Source organism: Squalius cephalus (assembly GCF_949319135.1).
Source record: "Squalius cephalus genome assembly, chromosome: 3".
Lineage (NCBI taxonomy): Eukaryota > Metazoa > Chordata > Actinopteri > Cypriniformes > Leuciscidae > Squalius > Squalius cephalus.
In genome coordinates this window covers 26,992,931-27,008,606 of record NC_137124.1, presented here as the reverse complement: position 1 = coordinate 27,008,606, position 15,676 = coordinate 26,992,931, and the positions used below count along the sequence as shown (strand labels likewise).

The 15,676-nt window shown below is 38.2% G+C and overlaps 1 protein-coding gene across 25 annotated transcripts in view; it reads right to left on the bottom strand.

Annotated features, from left to right (window-relative positions):
* Positions 1 to 3,042: 3,042 nt before the first annotated feature.
* The window catches only part of dgkza (diacylglycerol kinase, zeta a), a 108,018-nt gene continuing 95,384 nt past the window's right edge, over positions 3,043 to 15,676 (bottom strand). For 19 of the 25 annotated variants that reach the window (XM_079865676.1, XM_079865679.1, XM_079865674.1 and 16 more), the window contains 6 exons: positions 12,848 to 12,882; positions 10,506 to 10,555; positions 9,308 to 9,428; positions 7,010 to 7,046; positions 6,687 to 6,786; positions 3,043 to 4,221 (listed from right to left, as the gene is read on the bottom strand). In XM_079865676.1, the coding sequence (XP_079721802.1) occupies positions 4,105 to 4,221; positions 6,687 to 6,786; positions 7,010 to 7,046; positions 9,308 to 9,428; positions 10,506 to 10,555; positions 12,848 to 12,882 (460 nt within the window). In that variant the 3' untranslated portion in view covers positions 3,043 to 4,104. Of the gene's footprint in view, positions 4,222 to 6,686; positions 6,787 to 7,009; positions 7,047 to 9,307; positions 9,429 to 10,505; positions 10,556 to 12,847; positions 12,883 to 14,639; positions 14,733 to 15,676 lie in introns of all 25 variants that reach the window. The other 6 variants (XM_079865672.1, XM_079865680.1, XM_079865673.1 and 3 more) reach the window with 1 other exon arrangement.

Here is a 15,676-nt window from a genome sequence, read left to right as displayed (position 1 = left end):
CAAGACAAAAGGAAACTCAGTATCAGAGTCTGAGGGAAATGTCACTAATACATTCCAAGGATGATACAAATGTATTAAAATGAAATAGCTGTATCAGGCGCCAAAGCCTCACATCCATCAATCTATGTGGACGCGTGGGAGAGCTTACGTGTGCAATACAGAAGAATACAAATTCTTTACAGGCTCCTCAAAACAAAGCTCACATGCATATGCACTGTTTAGGTACAAAGGTGTAAGGGTTCTGTCCCAGTGACAGCTTTTGTTTAGTTTATCATTCTATGTGAACAGTACAAAATTAGCAGCAGGGTGTATGAAGGATTGTTTACTCTGAAGAGGTCTTTCTGTTCAATCTCATTCTGATTCTGTAGAATGAGCCACAAAATTCTTCAAATAATGATGAGGACAGAAAGACCATTCAAGGTCCAATCTTTTAAGATGCGTTTTCAGCAACAAATGACCTTGCTGTGCAGAATGAAATATTCAGTATGCTTTATTATGTTAATAACCAGACAGTAACAAAATAAGATCACTGAAGAGATAAATATTGACTACATATTGTTACAGAACAGAAAATTCATAAAACATTTCTTAAAACCCAATATATTGTATTGCACTGGAACCTGTTTCCTGCTTTCTCGTTATCAAAACATCTAACAAATTCTAGCTTTAAATTGCACAAAAAAAAAAAAAAAAACTAGACACAAATTAGTGTCAATGTCAGATAATTTCCCCTGTAAATCAAGGAAAGAGACAGTTCTTCCTCTTCTTACTGCTTTCATGCATCTCGACAGCTAAAGGCTTAAGAGCTTAATTGAGCGAGAGAATACACAGCAACAAAACACATTCAGAAATTCAAAACACATACATATTACATTGCTTTGCCCTTTGAAAGTAAAAGTAAAGATATTTTCATAACAGAATGGAAATTTCTCCAAAAATCAAATCTCTTAAGTAATAATGCAGCATACATATTAAGGGGTGTTTATTGATAATAATGTTGACAACGTTCAATAGTGTCTCTACTATACGAGGTAAAACAGCATATTAGATGCATGTAATTAATGGTTGCTGACAGTGTATTGATGATAAGAGACGCTAAAATGAGCTATGCATTAAAAACTTGGTGTTAATAAGAAAGGGCATGTAAGGTCCAGGCCTAAATAGCTGCTTGAGAAAACATGCAAGTATGAATTATGTATAATGAAGTAATATACATAACCATAATCTGTTGGTTGGACAAAAATCCCAGCAGAGGAGACTGAAGTGTAATATTGTGATGCTGCCAGAACCACTCGCAATCTCCTCTGAACGTGCCAAAGAGTAAATGAATCAATAACAAAACAATAGAACCATATCATTAAAAGTCTGGGTGATAAAATCTTAACACCAGACTAAATAACTCAGTGACAGTGGGCTTATGCAGCGCTTGCCCTTAGAGGTGTTAGAATGATATGCTAAAAAGCAGTCTACAAATAAAAACTGGCCATTAAAATATCCACTTTACTGAGTTAATAGTTGTGGACTGAGTTCATGCAGTAGAACATCACAATGCCAGTCAAAATGCATAATTCTTATAATCAGGAACAGACCTGCGGGCATACAAATATTTGACCTAAGAAATTGAAGGCTGTTAAATTTCTATGGACTCCATGTCAATAAAAGATCTATGTCAAATAAAATCCAAATCAATTACAAGATTTACAGAGAGAGAGAGAGAGAGAGAGAGAGAGAGAGAGAGAGAGAGAGAAAATAGTATAGTAGCCTATTGTAGCAAGGCTCTATCATATTTTAAATGAGAAATAAAAAGTTGTAACGAACTGAATTTTGTTATATCATGCACTCAATACAACTGCTTTATAAGATTTAAGTGACAACATTAGTTCCAACTATTATAGTACATTAGACAAAAAAGGCTCCTCTAAAAGTGCTTAGAAATGAATTCAAACATTTGGGGCAAATCTATGCCATCTGTCCTGCTTATTAGTCTGAAAAACTCTAGTTTTAGGATTATTATAATTATGAAGAAATTGAAACTCACAAAATTGTCCCTTAATCCCTCCAATCTCTGAGAGAGTGAGAGGTTAATGTAGGCTGTTTATCTCAAATAGTAGAATTAAATGATCAAAATTCCTTGGTAAAGGAATGAAGTTGGCATGATTGAATAGAAAGTACTGTTGTCTTGAAGACCAATTACAGTTTCAGCTAGCCCGCTAGCTTTGTCCTCTCTGTTAACCTGTGTCTGTCTGAACTACATCAAACAGCTTTTCCATTACAGGAGCTATTAAGAAACACCAATCATCAAAACCAAGATGTGTTCTTATCCTATACACATCACATGATCAGCCTTTACACTGGGGTTTCAGATGGAACATTATAAAAGGCTAAAAAAAAAAAAAAAAAAAATCATGGACAACAAACCCAATTTTCCACACTATAAATAAAGTCCACAAAAAAACCTAAAAAAACCTTTCAGAATTTAAAAAAAAATCGCTCATTAAGACATATTCCATGTTTATTAAGACATGTCCCATGTAAGAGTTCAGTGAGTTCAGTGTGTATGGCATATGATGTCATTCATCAAGACTCCTGTCAAATAGCTGTCAGGGTAAAAGGGTTGAATGGATGGTTGTTTAAAAACACTCACATTTGTCAATGTCTTTCCAAAGAAAGAATAGAACTGAGCTAATGAAGACAAGAGTATTAAAGATGCTAGTGGATTTACCTAAATACAATGTGTTATACATTGTGAATATGCATACATCCTGTATAATGGCATTTATTGTAAATAACTTTGAAACCAGTGGGTCATATGATTAATGAAGTAGTAACCTTTCTGGACAGAGAAGAGTTTCATTCTGTGATGTACTGAAATACATTATAAATGACTAATATTATTAAATACGCATGTTTCAAGGCCAAAATATTTTCAATATTTATCTTTTTAGGAAAATAATTAGCATCCTAAAATCTTGAATCTGTATTTAGACATTAGAACTAAAAAAAAAAAAAAAAAAACACAACAAAACAGAACAATAAACAAACTCTAATAAAGTGTGTTGGTTTATCACAAAGAATTAAGAAAAATGCTGAAACTCCAATAAACCAAAATCTAATTTACAGAGTTTTATAATACAAACATGACAACACATATTTTGTATAGCTACAAATTATATAAACATCTATTTACTTAAAAATATTGTAGGAAAGAAGCTATATTTAGTACATCAATTATAAATCCATATTATAGAATAAAGAAGGCAATCGAAGCTACAGTGCAAAATGCCTCTTAAACAGAAAGCTACTCGCATACATTTACAGTACCAAATGTTCTTATTAGAAACCGCACAGAAATCTATGAAAATGCTAAATCCTTTCAATAAACAAACCAGAAAAAATATCTAAATCGTTCTGATACTTAAAAACCAAGGCCCTAGGAAAACATTCCTGTCTTTGAACCATCCTGAACTCTTTCAGTGCAGAGGAATCTAGAAAGTTACATTATACATTAACATCATGTTATTTAATGGCTCTACTGTTATTAGGAAATGAGTCAGCTATGTAGAAATGTTGTTTCGAGTTCCGGTTCATGTTCTGGACCACTGAGCAGACTAAAGTTCAGCCATAACAGAGCAATACTGAAGCTGTGGCTGTAAGTGCAGCTGGAGCATTCGCCATAGCCCTGACTCTACTGACACCGATGCCTCTGGAGACACACACACACAGCCCATGGGCATCTTTTGAGATCCTCATTCTATTCATCTAACATTCAGCATTGTCAAACTAGAAAAGCTAACTTGATGAGTGCATTCACAAGGAGAGAATTCTGCATCCTGTTTCATACATACAAACTCTAAGATGTTTTGGCAGTGCAATGAAATAAAAGACATTAAGTTCAACAGGTCATTCAGAGAATGACGATAAAAGCTAGGGACCTCTTCAGAGAGTTAAGTGTCCGACCGTCTCCCCTCTCTGGGAATGAATCCACCCTCCCCCCTTGTGCAGTCCAGAGAGCCTGCGATGGGTATAGCGATACATTTTTTGGTTACTGTTGTTTTGGCACAAAAAGGAGGACACTGGTTGAGGTGAAGGGTGAGAGGTCAAAGGTCAAACTGCAGTCTCCTGGTCTTCACGCTGGATCATTTGTAAGTGCTGGCGATTCTCAAGATATGCCGCGAGTTCTGCATCTTTCGCCTTCTCGGCACGATGCTTTGGAGTGTCGCCCTGGAAATGAAGAGACACGTTAAGTCCAAACACAACAAATGCTGGAGAAGTTGCCATCATTTATAATTAAACTGCTCTTCGTGAACTGAAGCAAAATACACAGAGAATATCTATGGTTGCTCCAGGCCTTAATTAGGGATAGTTCCTTTCAGACAGATTTTTCATTAACAATGAAGAAGGGAAATCAAAGATTACACTGAGCCTCTATTGGTAAACATGTTCTCAGAAAACGCCTCTGTTTTTCCATGTTGCTGGTGCCAGCATTGCTCAACAGTAATTGTTGTTAATTGCAGGCAGGCCTGGTGCTGAGAGTCTGAGAGAAAGGCCCGGACTGTTCCTAACAGAGCTGAGAGCACTCAAACTGCCCGCCAGGCGCTTTCATTGTTGTGGCACAGATGAAGCTGCTTTTGTTCGGGAATATACAGTACGAACGGCCACCGAATGCATGTACGAGTGCATCCCTCCATTTTCAGCCTTTCACATGCAGACAAAGCCAGTTCTGGAAAAGCTGTCAAAAACTACAGAGTCCTGTAGCAAGAACAATGGAGAATATTAGCCATGATGAACTAAAAGAGACGAGTTACACAGGAGAAAATAAAGCTTTGTGGTTGAGATCCTGATCCCTGCAGGGCATGCCGAACAGAAGTATAATCACACTTTTATAGTGCTTTTAAAAACCAGCATGCATTTATTCTCATACAAGTCACAAAGGAGAGAAGGGAAAAAAAAATGATGGAAAGGATAATGGGGATGCTTATTATATAAAGACAAAGACAGATAGATAGACCGTAAGAGAAACAGAGGAAAGAAAGCGAGAGGGAGGAGAGTTGGAGAGGAGGATTGCGCTTCATCACAGGGAAATGAACGATGAGTCACTCTATCCTGGATATGATGTTTTCTGGATTGAATGAGTGCAGGATCCTAAGATTTGATGGAAACAGAGGGAAAGCGGAGCAGAAAAGTGCTGATGGAGCTGTTAAACCAGTCCAGGAAAATCAGGTCTTGTTCAGTTCAAGTCTGTCAGGAGCATAGGAGGACAGTCTCCCTGAAGAGGGCAGATGAAAATCATGGGATATCCTCTGAAGAGAAAAATCTCCATTTCGGTCTGTTCTCAGACCGTGTCAGACTGGTGACTTCACACATTTCATCTCCCTCAACAGCACATGAGTTACTGATAATTACATAGATAGAACTTAAGGCTGTCAGACAGACTAGAGTCCATCTGCACCCAGGAGACTCAATCAGTGCCGTCTCACACATTTATCAGATGGGAGCTGGGAAAGGTCCGTTAGACTGCTGTGAGCTTTAGAGCCGACTCTTACAGTAAGGCCCAGTGGTGCAAAAGTACAAAACTACAGGGGAAAATGAGAGCGAGCAAGAGCGATGGATAGTACTGCTGAGAGTTCTAACCACAAATGAGATTTTTGTGCTTTGTGGAAAATCATTCCCTCACAGATCTCTTCAAATAAGTCGTTTTTAAATTGATGTTTCTTCTGAAAAGAAGAGAGGCAGTAATTAGAGTGTAGTGTATCTACAGCTGTGTGTAATTTTGCGGTACACCAATCAGAAGTGCTGCAGGAGAGCTTGAGTCTCTTGGCTGGCTCTGTGGAGGTGAGCGGGGGAGAGGGTGGGCTCCTTGGGGGAAGAATGGCTCCTTGTTTCATGTGGAGGTCTTAGTCAGCACTGACTAACAGAGACGTTCAGGGATAGAGACCAGCTGGAGGGCTGGAACCAAAATGAGACAGATCCAAAAGCCACAAACTTCTCCAGTGAATCGGCTTGGCATGAATCTGTATTCAGAGCTCACCAAAATTATTCCTTCCTAAATTCCCATATCAAACACAAACTTCTGACAGGATGTCAATAGATATACTCAAAGCTATGACATTTTTTCCCCTTCTGTTTTTGTCAGCATCAGACATGGGCTGCGTTTCCCAAAAGCATCGTAAGCCTAAGTTGATCATAGAGACCACTGGTGGCAATTGTTCTACGATCAACTTAGGCTTACAATGCTTTTGGGAAACGCAGCCCTGGTCATGAGGCTTCATTCTGTGCTTGTAAGTAGACCTCTGAAAACACTGAAGGCATGTTTTAGCCAAAAATTTCATCATTTACTCGCCTTCATGTCGTTCCAAACCCCCAAGACCATGGTTAATCTTCTAAACACAAATTAAGATGTTTTTAATGAAACCTGAGAGATTTATGTCCCTCCATTGAAAGTTCAGCAAACTAAAACTTAGATGATTCAAAAAAGGTCATCAAGGCATCGTGTAACAAATCCATTTGAATCGAGCAGTTTAATCCAAGTCTTGTGAAGAGATACAATTGCTTTATATGACGTGTTACAAAGATTAACCAAGTCTTATGGGCTTGGAATGACATCCGGTAAAGGTGAGTAAATGATGACACCCTTTGACTTATCCAGAATCAAACATGAACTGTCTTTCTCTACATGTCTATCTCACCTGTAAGTCTGTCTTCATGAGAGATGCTCCCGCCTCCACTAGGTAATGACAGATTGTCCTATGACACAACGAGGCCGCTTTGTGCAACACCGTCTCTCCGCTGAATAAAAAGGGAAGAGATAGAAAGACAGAGAGAAAGAGAAGGCAGAAAACAAGTTGGAGGAATAAACAGGCTGTTAAATATGAATCTCAAGATAATTCCTGAAAAAGCTTTTGAGTGAGCCAGGCCTGACTATACTATCATAAAACAAAAGCCTAATCCTTTCCTGTCAACAGATAAAATGGCATCAATGTGCATTATAGAATGACAGAACAGGCCTCACTTTTCTCTCTCCGTTACATCCAGAATATCGGTGGGTGCTGTGGAAAAAAGAGAGAAAAAAAGAGAAATTAAACCTTGCAACCGCACTAAAGCATGTGCCCTGAGGTGATGGTGTGTTGCTTAATGAAGAGCTGTAAAAAGCTTGCGTGGGAGAGAGAGATGACCTGCTTCACACATCAACCCCCTACACACACCACAGATAATGCACATAACAGCGATTGAAGGCAAAGTAGCAAACAATACCAGTCAGAAGTTTGGACACACCTGAACGCATTTACGTTCAGAGACCTGTTGATCTAAAGGCCTGGACAGAGACAAACGGTGACAAAGGGTGGCTATTTTGTAGAATCTAAAATATAATTTTGCCATAGTTTTAATGATTATATTATTACTACCTTTCACACTTAAGAATAATAGTAAAGAATAGGTGCGTCCGAAAATGTATACAAGTATTGTAAACAAACAAAATCATGCATGTTTGTCTGGGGTGGGGATTCAAGTCTGAGATCACGCTGAAAGTCTATGGGTTACAGTAGATTAAGCCAGGATTAGGCCTTAATTTAATTAGGACATTTAAGTAGTTTTTTATAAACATGCCTTAGAAAAAACATTACTGATGTGCATCTTGAGACAAAACAATGCCACTAATACAGTATATATTTTAAGATATGTCATTGCAAGTTGCTTTCAGTTAAAGCAGCTCAAACATGCATTTTAGTCTGGGACTATCTTAAGCCTTGTCTGTGAAACCAGGGAAAATATTCAATACGTGTAATTAACTGTTAAAAAGATATTGAAAGAATTTAAACAAAGAAACATTCTGATAGAAAATTAATATGATATTTTACTACATTTGATCTTCATGGGAACTAAACAGACTTTTCACTTAAATTGCCGTTAATAATATAATTTGTATTTAGAGAGAGAGAGAGAGAGAGAGAGAGAGAGAGAGAGAGAGAGAGAGAGACTGAACTGGAACAGCACTCACAAGTGCTTTGACAGTCAATCTGGACAAAACCAGAGTCATGGTTATAAAGGACAGATCCTACAGCACAGCACTAGCTACAGTTATCTGGGCATCAACATCAGCGCTTCGGGAGGCTTCCGTCTGGCTATCAAAACACTGAGCGAAAAAGATCGGAGGGCTTTTTATGCTATAAAGTCACAAAGTCAGTGAAATAAAATTACCCATTAAAACGTGGATAAAATTATATAATTCAATAATAAAACAAATTATTTTATATGGATGTGAATTTACTTAGAAATTAGTTTTTTCACATAGAAAAACGTTTTAGAGGTCCACAGAAACACTTCCAATGATGCCTGCAGGGATGAATTAGGCTTATACCAGTTGAACATTGAGGTCCAGAAGAGATGTGTTCAGTTTTGGCATCAACTCCATCAGTCCACCCTGATTCATTTCAATATAAAGCCCTCCTCGCCAATGAAACCAGACTTTAAACACATTTGCTCTTCAACTAGTCCATGAAACTCAACTCTTGATTGACTACAGCTACAACCCCAAAACTTGTATTAAAGAAATTGACAAAAATCTAAAAGTTACTCTTGACAAAACACTAAAAACTCAAAATAAACTCCAATGTTATTCGATCCTAAAGAAAATCACAAAATTGTCCAATTATTTATTAATTAAACAATTTAAAGAAAGACAAACCCTCCCCAAATACAGATTAAGTGACCAAGATCTAGAAATAGAAAAAAGGAAAGCATACAGACACATGGACACAGAGAGAGCAGGGGTTCTGTAGACACTGTGATCTACAGCAAACAGAGGATGAGAAACACTTCCTCCTCATCAGTCCTAAATACCACAATTTAAGAGAAACATTTCTCCCTAGATTTGATTCCATCATTCAACTTAGTGATACTGAGTTAGTGAAAATGCCTTGGGGAAAATGATAGGACAGCTGCAACTACTGCTAAATATGTGTTAGTCGTTCACAATGTTAGACATGGTTAATTCACTGAGAGACCCAGTTTATGTAGATGGATATCATTTATTTATTTACTAGGTTATGCTATGCTATATTATGTATGTATGTATGTATGTATGTATATATTGTGCTACACAGCCATGCTAATAAAGCTCATTTGAAATTTAGAGAGACTGCTGATAATGCAAGTTTCACTTTACTCTTTCAGAGATCTACTCCACATAATCTACATTGATCATTCAAAAGAAAGAACAAGAGGCATACAAACTGCAGTGACAAAGACATTCCGTCTATGCCAGAAGCATTTTAGAGATGTTACAGACATGTGTTATGTGATCATTTACCATTATCAATGATGTATCTGACAATCTCCTTGCTGCCCACTTCCACAGCATAGTGCAGTAGGGTACGGCCCACAGGGTCCTGCACACACAGGTCTGCCCCCATCTTATGCAGGTCCTTCAACTGCAGAGAAAAAGCTGCCAGTTAATCAAACCAACACTGAGATAAACATCCCCAAACAATGGCAAACCAAAGAGAGCATCATTATGGTAAGCCACATGGTATCCTGATCACTGAGGCTCATTAATTATTCCAAAGTTTCCGCACAGTAATTCAAACAGAATCTAGTGATGGGCTCAGCTGTGCTCAAGGAGAAAAGCACAAGTTTGGCTGAAGGCTGATAGCAAACGTGCCAGTGACAGTCTCAATATTAGGTTCAAAGGACCTTTCCGTGCGATAAAGCCCAAAATCTGTGAGAAACTTGCCAGGACTCTTTTATACACCACAGACAGTTTGGGCTTAAAAAAATTCTGCCATTATCATCAGTCCAGTGAGTCTAGACTAGTATCATCAGAGGTTCTTTATTTTGCCAGTTTTCAGTTGGAGGATGATGAATTCTTTCCTGATGATGAATGAACTGAGAGGAAAGAGGAGACACCATCTAGAGAGAGTCTATAGTTCTGCATCTTTCATGCGAGTTTAAATGTCAGAGAGAGTGTTTATTGCTCTATGCTTAATTTAAAGAAAACGCATTAGGGCAGGTAAGGGTTGCGGTGTACATCACTGCCTACTGCAACATGCCAAACATCTTCATTAATATTTGAAATGTCCTCTCTCTTCTCTGCTCTGTACCATAACAGGTTTGGGGCTGGATATGAGAGATTATCATTCTGGGGAAAGCCTGTTTGGTCACCATAGAAACTAAGAACGAGTGAAAGGTCAAGAGAATATGCAGGATCATTTATCTGGTTCCGCCTCCGCTCTGCAAGATACTTGACATTTAATGGTGAGGTCAGTCCAGCGTTAGAGATGACAGAATATCCTTTAGGCCGAGTAAACATGTAACTAAAAGCACACGGATTGCTTTCTTGCATATTAAATTACTGTGAAACACAACATTCGAGCTATACTCAAATGATATTCATGTTCTTGCAAGTCATTTTGTAAATAAAAAATAGAAATCTGTCAAAAGTCTGAGAAACCTAGAAGGTGAAAGGGTGAGGTTTTTATGTGCTTAATGTATTTAAATTATGCTCTTACCTTCTGGTGGTCCTTCATTTTCACACATTCGATTAGATTGTCTGCTGACACTGTTAAACAAGAAAGTACTTTATTAATGGAGATTCAAGCATATTTTTTTCTTTTTTATACAGTTTTTGCTGTTTGTCAATTATTTGAGCTTGAACTTGTTTTGATCATTTTTACTTAATGATTAAAGCAGACTGTTTACCAAGATGTAATGTGATCAGATGTGTGAAAAATATGTAATCAGCATTAGAGACTTCTCCAGAGTTAATGGAGGCCATCTTAATTGATCTTGAAATTATTTTGATGTTATTACTTAAGTGTAACTAAAGCAAGAGATTTACTAAGATGAAATGTGACCAGAACAGTATGTCATAGAGTGCCCAGAACAGTGACCAGTGACCAGAACAATATGTCAGAGTGCCCAGAACAGTGACCAGTGACCAGAACAATATGTCAGAGTATATTTTGTTTCTTTTTTCTGTAGATTTTTTTTTATGAAAAGAAATTGTTGAACATTGTTTTTGTGATTGTGCGAGTTGTGCTTCGGCTCCTGCTATTCTGTGCAGATAAATCTGATGGCTTGATGGCTTGAGGTCTTATGAGTGCAAATGTCACTAACAACATCAAAACTCCCCCACTCCAAAAAATAAATAAACCAATGAAGAACAAAAGAAAGATGGATATGCAAAAAATATCTTAAGAGCAGGTAAGTAGCTTTTAAGCATCTGTTGTTTTGTCTCACTGAAAACAATTGGACTAAAATCTATTCATATTATATAAGGTAAACAGTGAAAACTATTATAACTTGGCTAATAGGCTATTTATAGGCAAATTGTTGCCTGCTGTTGATTCATGTTTTAGTCCATGCATTTTCGCTTTCCCTTTGACCAACACTCTCTTTTCAGTTTAAGGGTTATTTGTGGTTTCAGGCTACTTCGACAACTTGCACTGTAATAACCTGACCTTCTTTCCTTTATTTACAGACATGATAAGGATAAATGACTGAAGTATCGAGGTTCCTGCTAAATCCACCCGACAGCTCTAAAATAAATATAATTATTATAGGCTTACAGTAGTGAAATTATGGTTTGGAAGATGGATTTACTCACCATTTAAATTGTGTTAAATCTAGAACAATTTTGAAAATGTTACATAAAGCAAAGACTGAATCTACCAATCTGAAATGTGACCAGATGTGTGAAAACTATGGCATTAGAATAAAAAACAAAGGCGGAATTATTTATAAGAAGATTTGTAAAGCTGTGATACCAGAAAATGTGCAAATACTAGAGTCAGTTTCCTCATGACAATTGATGACTCCATTATTACTTAAAGGTATTATTATTCATAAACTGCCTGCATGCACAAATCGCTTATTCATTTCTGTTCAATATTCAGTTATTCAGAGTTACACAAGACAATGTTCTGGTTATTTAATGCTTTAGGAGCAGACAGTTTAAAAGGGAGTAGAAATATGATTTTAATTACGGGTGTTAATCACATTTGCTGATGCTGGCTCTGAGGGTTCAGTCTCAATATGCTAAATCTGTGTTCAAAGCTTCGCAATGCCCTTTGTAGATTTGCCTTCCTAATCCAGCAATCTTGTGTGTTGCTTCGCAAACCTCGAGAGGTAAGAAATGAAAACACCCAGCTGGAATGTTGGGCTAACACGCGCTGTAGAGAGGACTGCGAGGCTAAATCTACGCCTGTGTCTAAAGATATGCCCGCTCCAATCCAGCTCTGAAAACTCGGCCGCTTTATGGAATTGAAGAGTCTTTTTTCCTGTCTAGAGAAAAAGCGTGCACAGGGCCAAATCAGGTTTTGGAAATGCGTTCCTCCTATGCTCACGCCAGGAAGCTTTGGAGCTAGTGCTGAATTCTAATGTGGATCAGTGTGAGTGATGATAACCTGCTCTGCCTCGTTGCACGGCACAGACTGTGAGACAGACCTTTCCTTCCCCTACCAATGCAAAGAGAGCGGAAAACACCACAGCCTTGGCACATGCCCTCTCCCGACAGGCAGCGGCTCGTTAAATGGAACAAGAACGAAGACCAAGGAGTGTTTAACACTCAACTTCCACCTTCTATGAAAGTCAGAAATGGTTCACTGAGCAAGAGCTGCTCCTCAACTATATGTAGTGACCCCAATTTGCTTCTAGCAGAGACATGAGAGTCTGTACGACTTTAACTTGTTCTCACAAGGAAAGACTAAAATTCAGCCCTCGCTGTGCTCCCATTTACATTTATTCATTTAGAATTTTACATTATTATCCAAAGAAACTCTGCCAAAGCTCACATGATGTTCATTCACTGAAGAGCAGAATGCAAAATTAGAGCACTACTTAAACTCCTTACCAGAGTTCGCATTGTTCAGGGTGCTCTTCTCAAACCTGTGGGAGAAACAGAAACATTTGAGTGATTGAAACAGTTCAAGTCAAAAAACACAATCTATTAGAGGACCTCTTCACAGCATGTATCTGAAACTAAAGTTCTTGATGCACACTCTGTGAAGCCATTAATCTCAACTTGAATCATCTCCTGATGTTTTTCCTGATGAAGCTGTTAAAATAATCTTCAAATGGTCCTAGAAAGAAAGATTGGCTACAATGCATATGCATACACATTCTTTTATGCCCTTCTCAATATTCAGCATCTCAGAGATTTATTGAGCAACAGAATAATAACTTCAAATAAGCTTGATATTTTTCTTCTCTCAGAGCAAGAGATGAATTGAGAAGAGAGCCCAAACTCAATGAATGTCACTGCAATTCTATCTGTGTGACATAAACAGTGTGACATTACGTCTGTTTGACTTCATATGGCACTGCACAGAATGGGCATCTTTAGCAGTGCATGACAGTCTGACTTGACGAGGTGCTGACATATGATATGCCACTAAAATACAGCGAGAAGGATTCAAACAGACTCAGTCGGCAGTCATTTTACCAGAATGGCTGTATGAGCTCTGATGACGACAGCCATTTCACAATTGGTCAAACAGATGACAATATCAGTTCCACAAATGTTCAAAAATCAGTGTTTTTTGGAGTAAAAACATAAAAGTAAAAACTCTTTTCACTTAATCTTAATGTCATATCGTTACAAATGTTATGTTAATCTAAATAAAATTTATAAAAATGGTATTTAAATAATAAGAAGAATAACTTTTCTCTTTTACATACAGGTACTGTATCAAGCACTGTATCAAGCAGCATGTACCCTATTCAATGAAGAGAGTTTCTGCTTGCTACATGTAAAATTCAAACATCTGTTTATCTGAGAAATATATTACATCTAATCTTTGTCTGAGATAAAGTACACAAATACTGTGCGAGCGTCACTATGGGAAGCATAAAGTGATCAATTTGGCAGCTTCTTTTTTAACTCCTCCCCCAACAGCAAGCGGGAAATATCACCGATCGGTAAGGACAGACGCAGTCTAAGTCGAATACACCCAGGACGATGATGCCATCGTTGACACTACACCTCCTCTCTGTCTCTTCCCCCAACAGACCTCCAGCTGACTGGAGCATCTCTCTCACCTGAAAGAATATTTGATCAAAGGGTTCCCCACCCCACACTAAGAAGACTGGGACATTAAGGAAAAGAGACAAGTGGCGCACAGGGCTTTGGATCCCGAACTTTGCTAGAAGCAGTGCAGTTCTGAGACGGGTTTCTTTGCCAGAAACACACTACAAGGAAATATTTAACAGCCTCTGACAGAAGGAGCCAATAATGGGTATTCTTTACAAGAAAGGTTTGCAGTAAATGTAACTGGTATTTAGGAGAGGTCAGATCACAGTCAACTGAAAAACAATAAACCCGTTTCACTTCAAACACAATGCCTCAAATTGAGTGAGACAGAAAAAGAGGAAAGGAAAAGGTAAAGGGATTCATGAACACTTGAGTCAAAGCCACATAATACTGTTTCCATTGTGATGTGTCTACAAGTGATTGTGTGTCACTCACTCACACTCACTCACTCACTCACTCACTCACTCACTCACTCACTCACTCAAGTGATTGTGTGTGTGAGTGAGTGAGTGAAATTTAGCCTTGCTAAGGAATCTGAGTGTGTCCCATAATTAAAAGCAGTTCACAGACTCATAAATCTGGGCTGACTCTGACATGTCTTCCCAACACACACCTTTGCTGAATGTTTGCATGCCTCCTCCAGCCTTGCAGCTGAGGTTCAGCCTCCAGGCAGTGAAATTTGCTCAGGTAAGTGGATTTCAGATCCCTGAAACCACAAATCATAACTCTCATCTATCAAAAACTAACTCTATCAATCATAACTTATCTTTCCACATATATATATATATATTATGACAAATGATGTTCAAAAACACTGATCTCTGGTCAGAGAGGAATGTTCAGATCAGCCAATCTTTTCCTGTGTGTCTGAGAGTTCACAGCATCAATACAGCATGAAAAAAACTTGACTATTTCAAACTAATTCACATCCATGAACTTGCCGCGGTGATCGGCATCCACATTTATCTTCAGCCATATCCATTTCGATACAACCTCTTCTTCCTCAGATGGAAAAGAGGCTTGCAGCTGAGTTGGGACAGTATGGGGAGTAAAGATCTGATGATGTCTCTCAATCCTCTATGTATCACAAGAGCTTGATACACGTGCCTGGAATCAGGGCAAATGCATCTCTAACCATCATGTCCTTGAGGAAAAGCTGGTAACGGTTTAGTCCCCTAGTGTAAAGATCATCCAGTGTTTAAACATGTCTGAACCATTCCTTGGTATGTAACCCAGACGGCAGCTGTAATTACTGACGTTCCTCAGACTGCTTTCACAACATACTCACACACTCTAACACCGCTCTAAAAGACACTCTAACACGCACCCTGCACACACACACATGCTCAACAATGAAAATATAGCTCAAGGCAGCTTTAATGGGGTTATTGAGTTTTTGCTAGCTGTAATTGCTAGTAATTTAGCACATTTACAGAAAGGGTAGAAATGTGACATTGGACCAATTATTCGATATGAGCCCAGAAACCCCTCATTAAATCTAGACAGAAACAGCGATTTGAATCCGGACCGGCCTGGCATTTATTCAGCCAGATCACCAGCTTCCACCAGTTCTCACAAATACGACAAATGGTATTTGCGAGTTATTTTTACTGTATTGATTGTGGACTGGAATGTTCTTCTCTAATCACC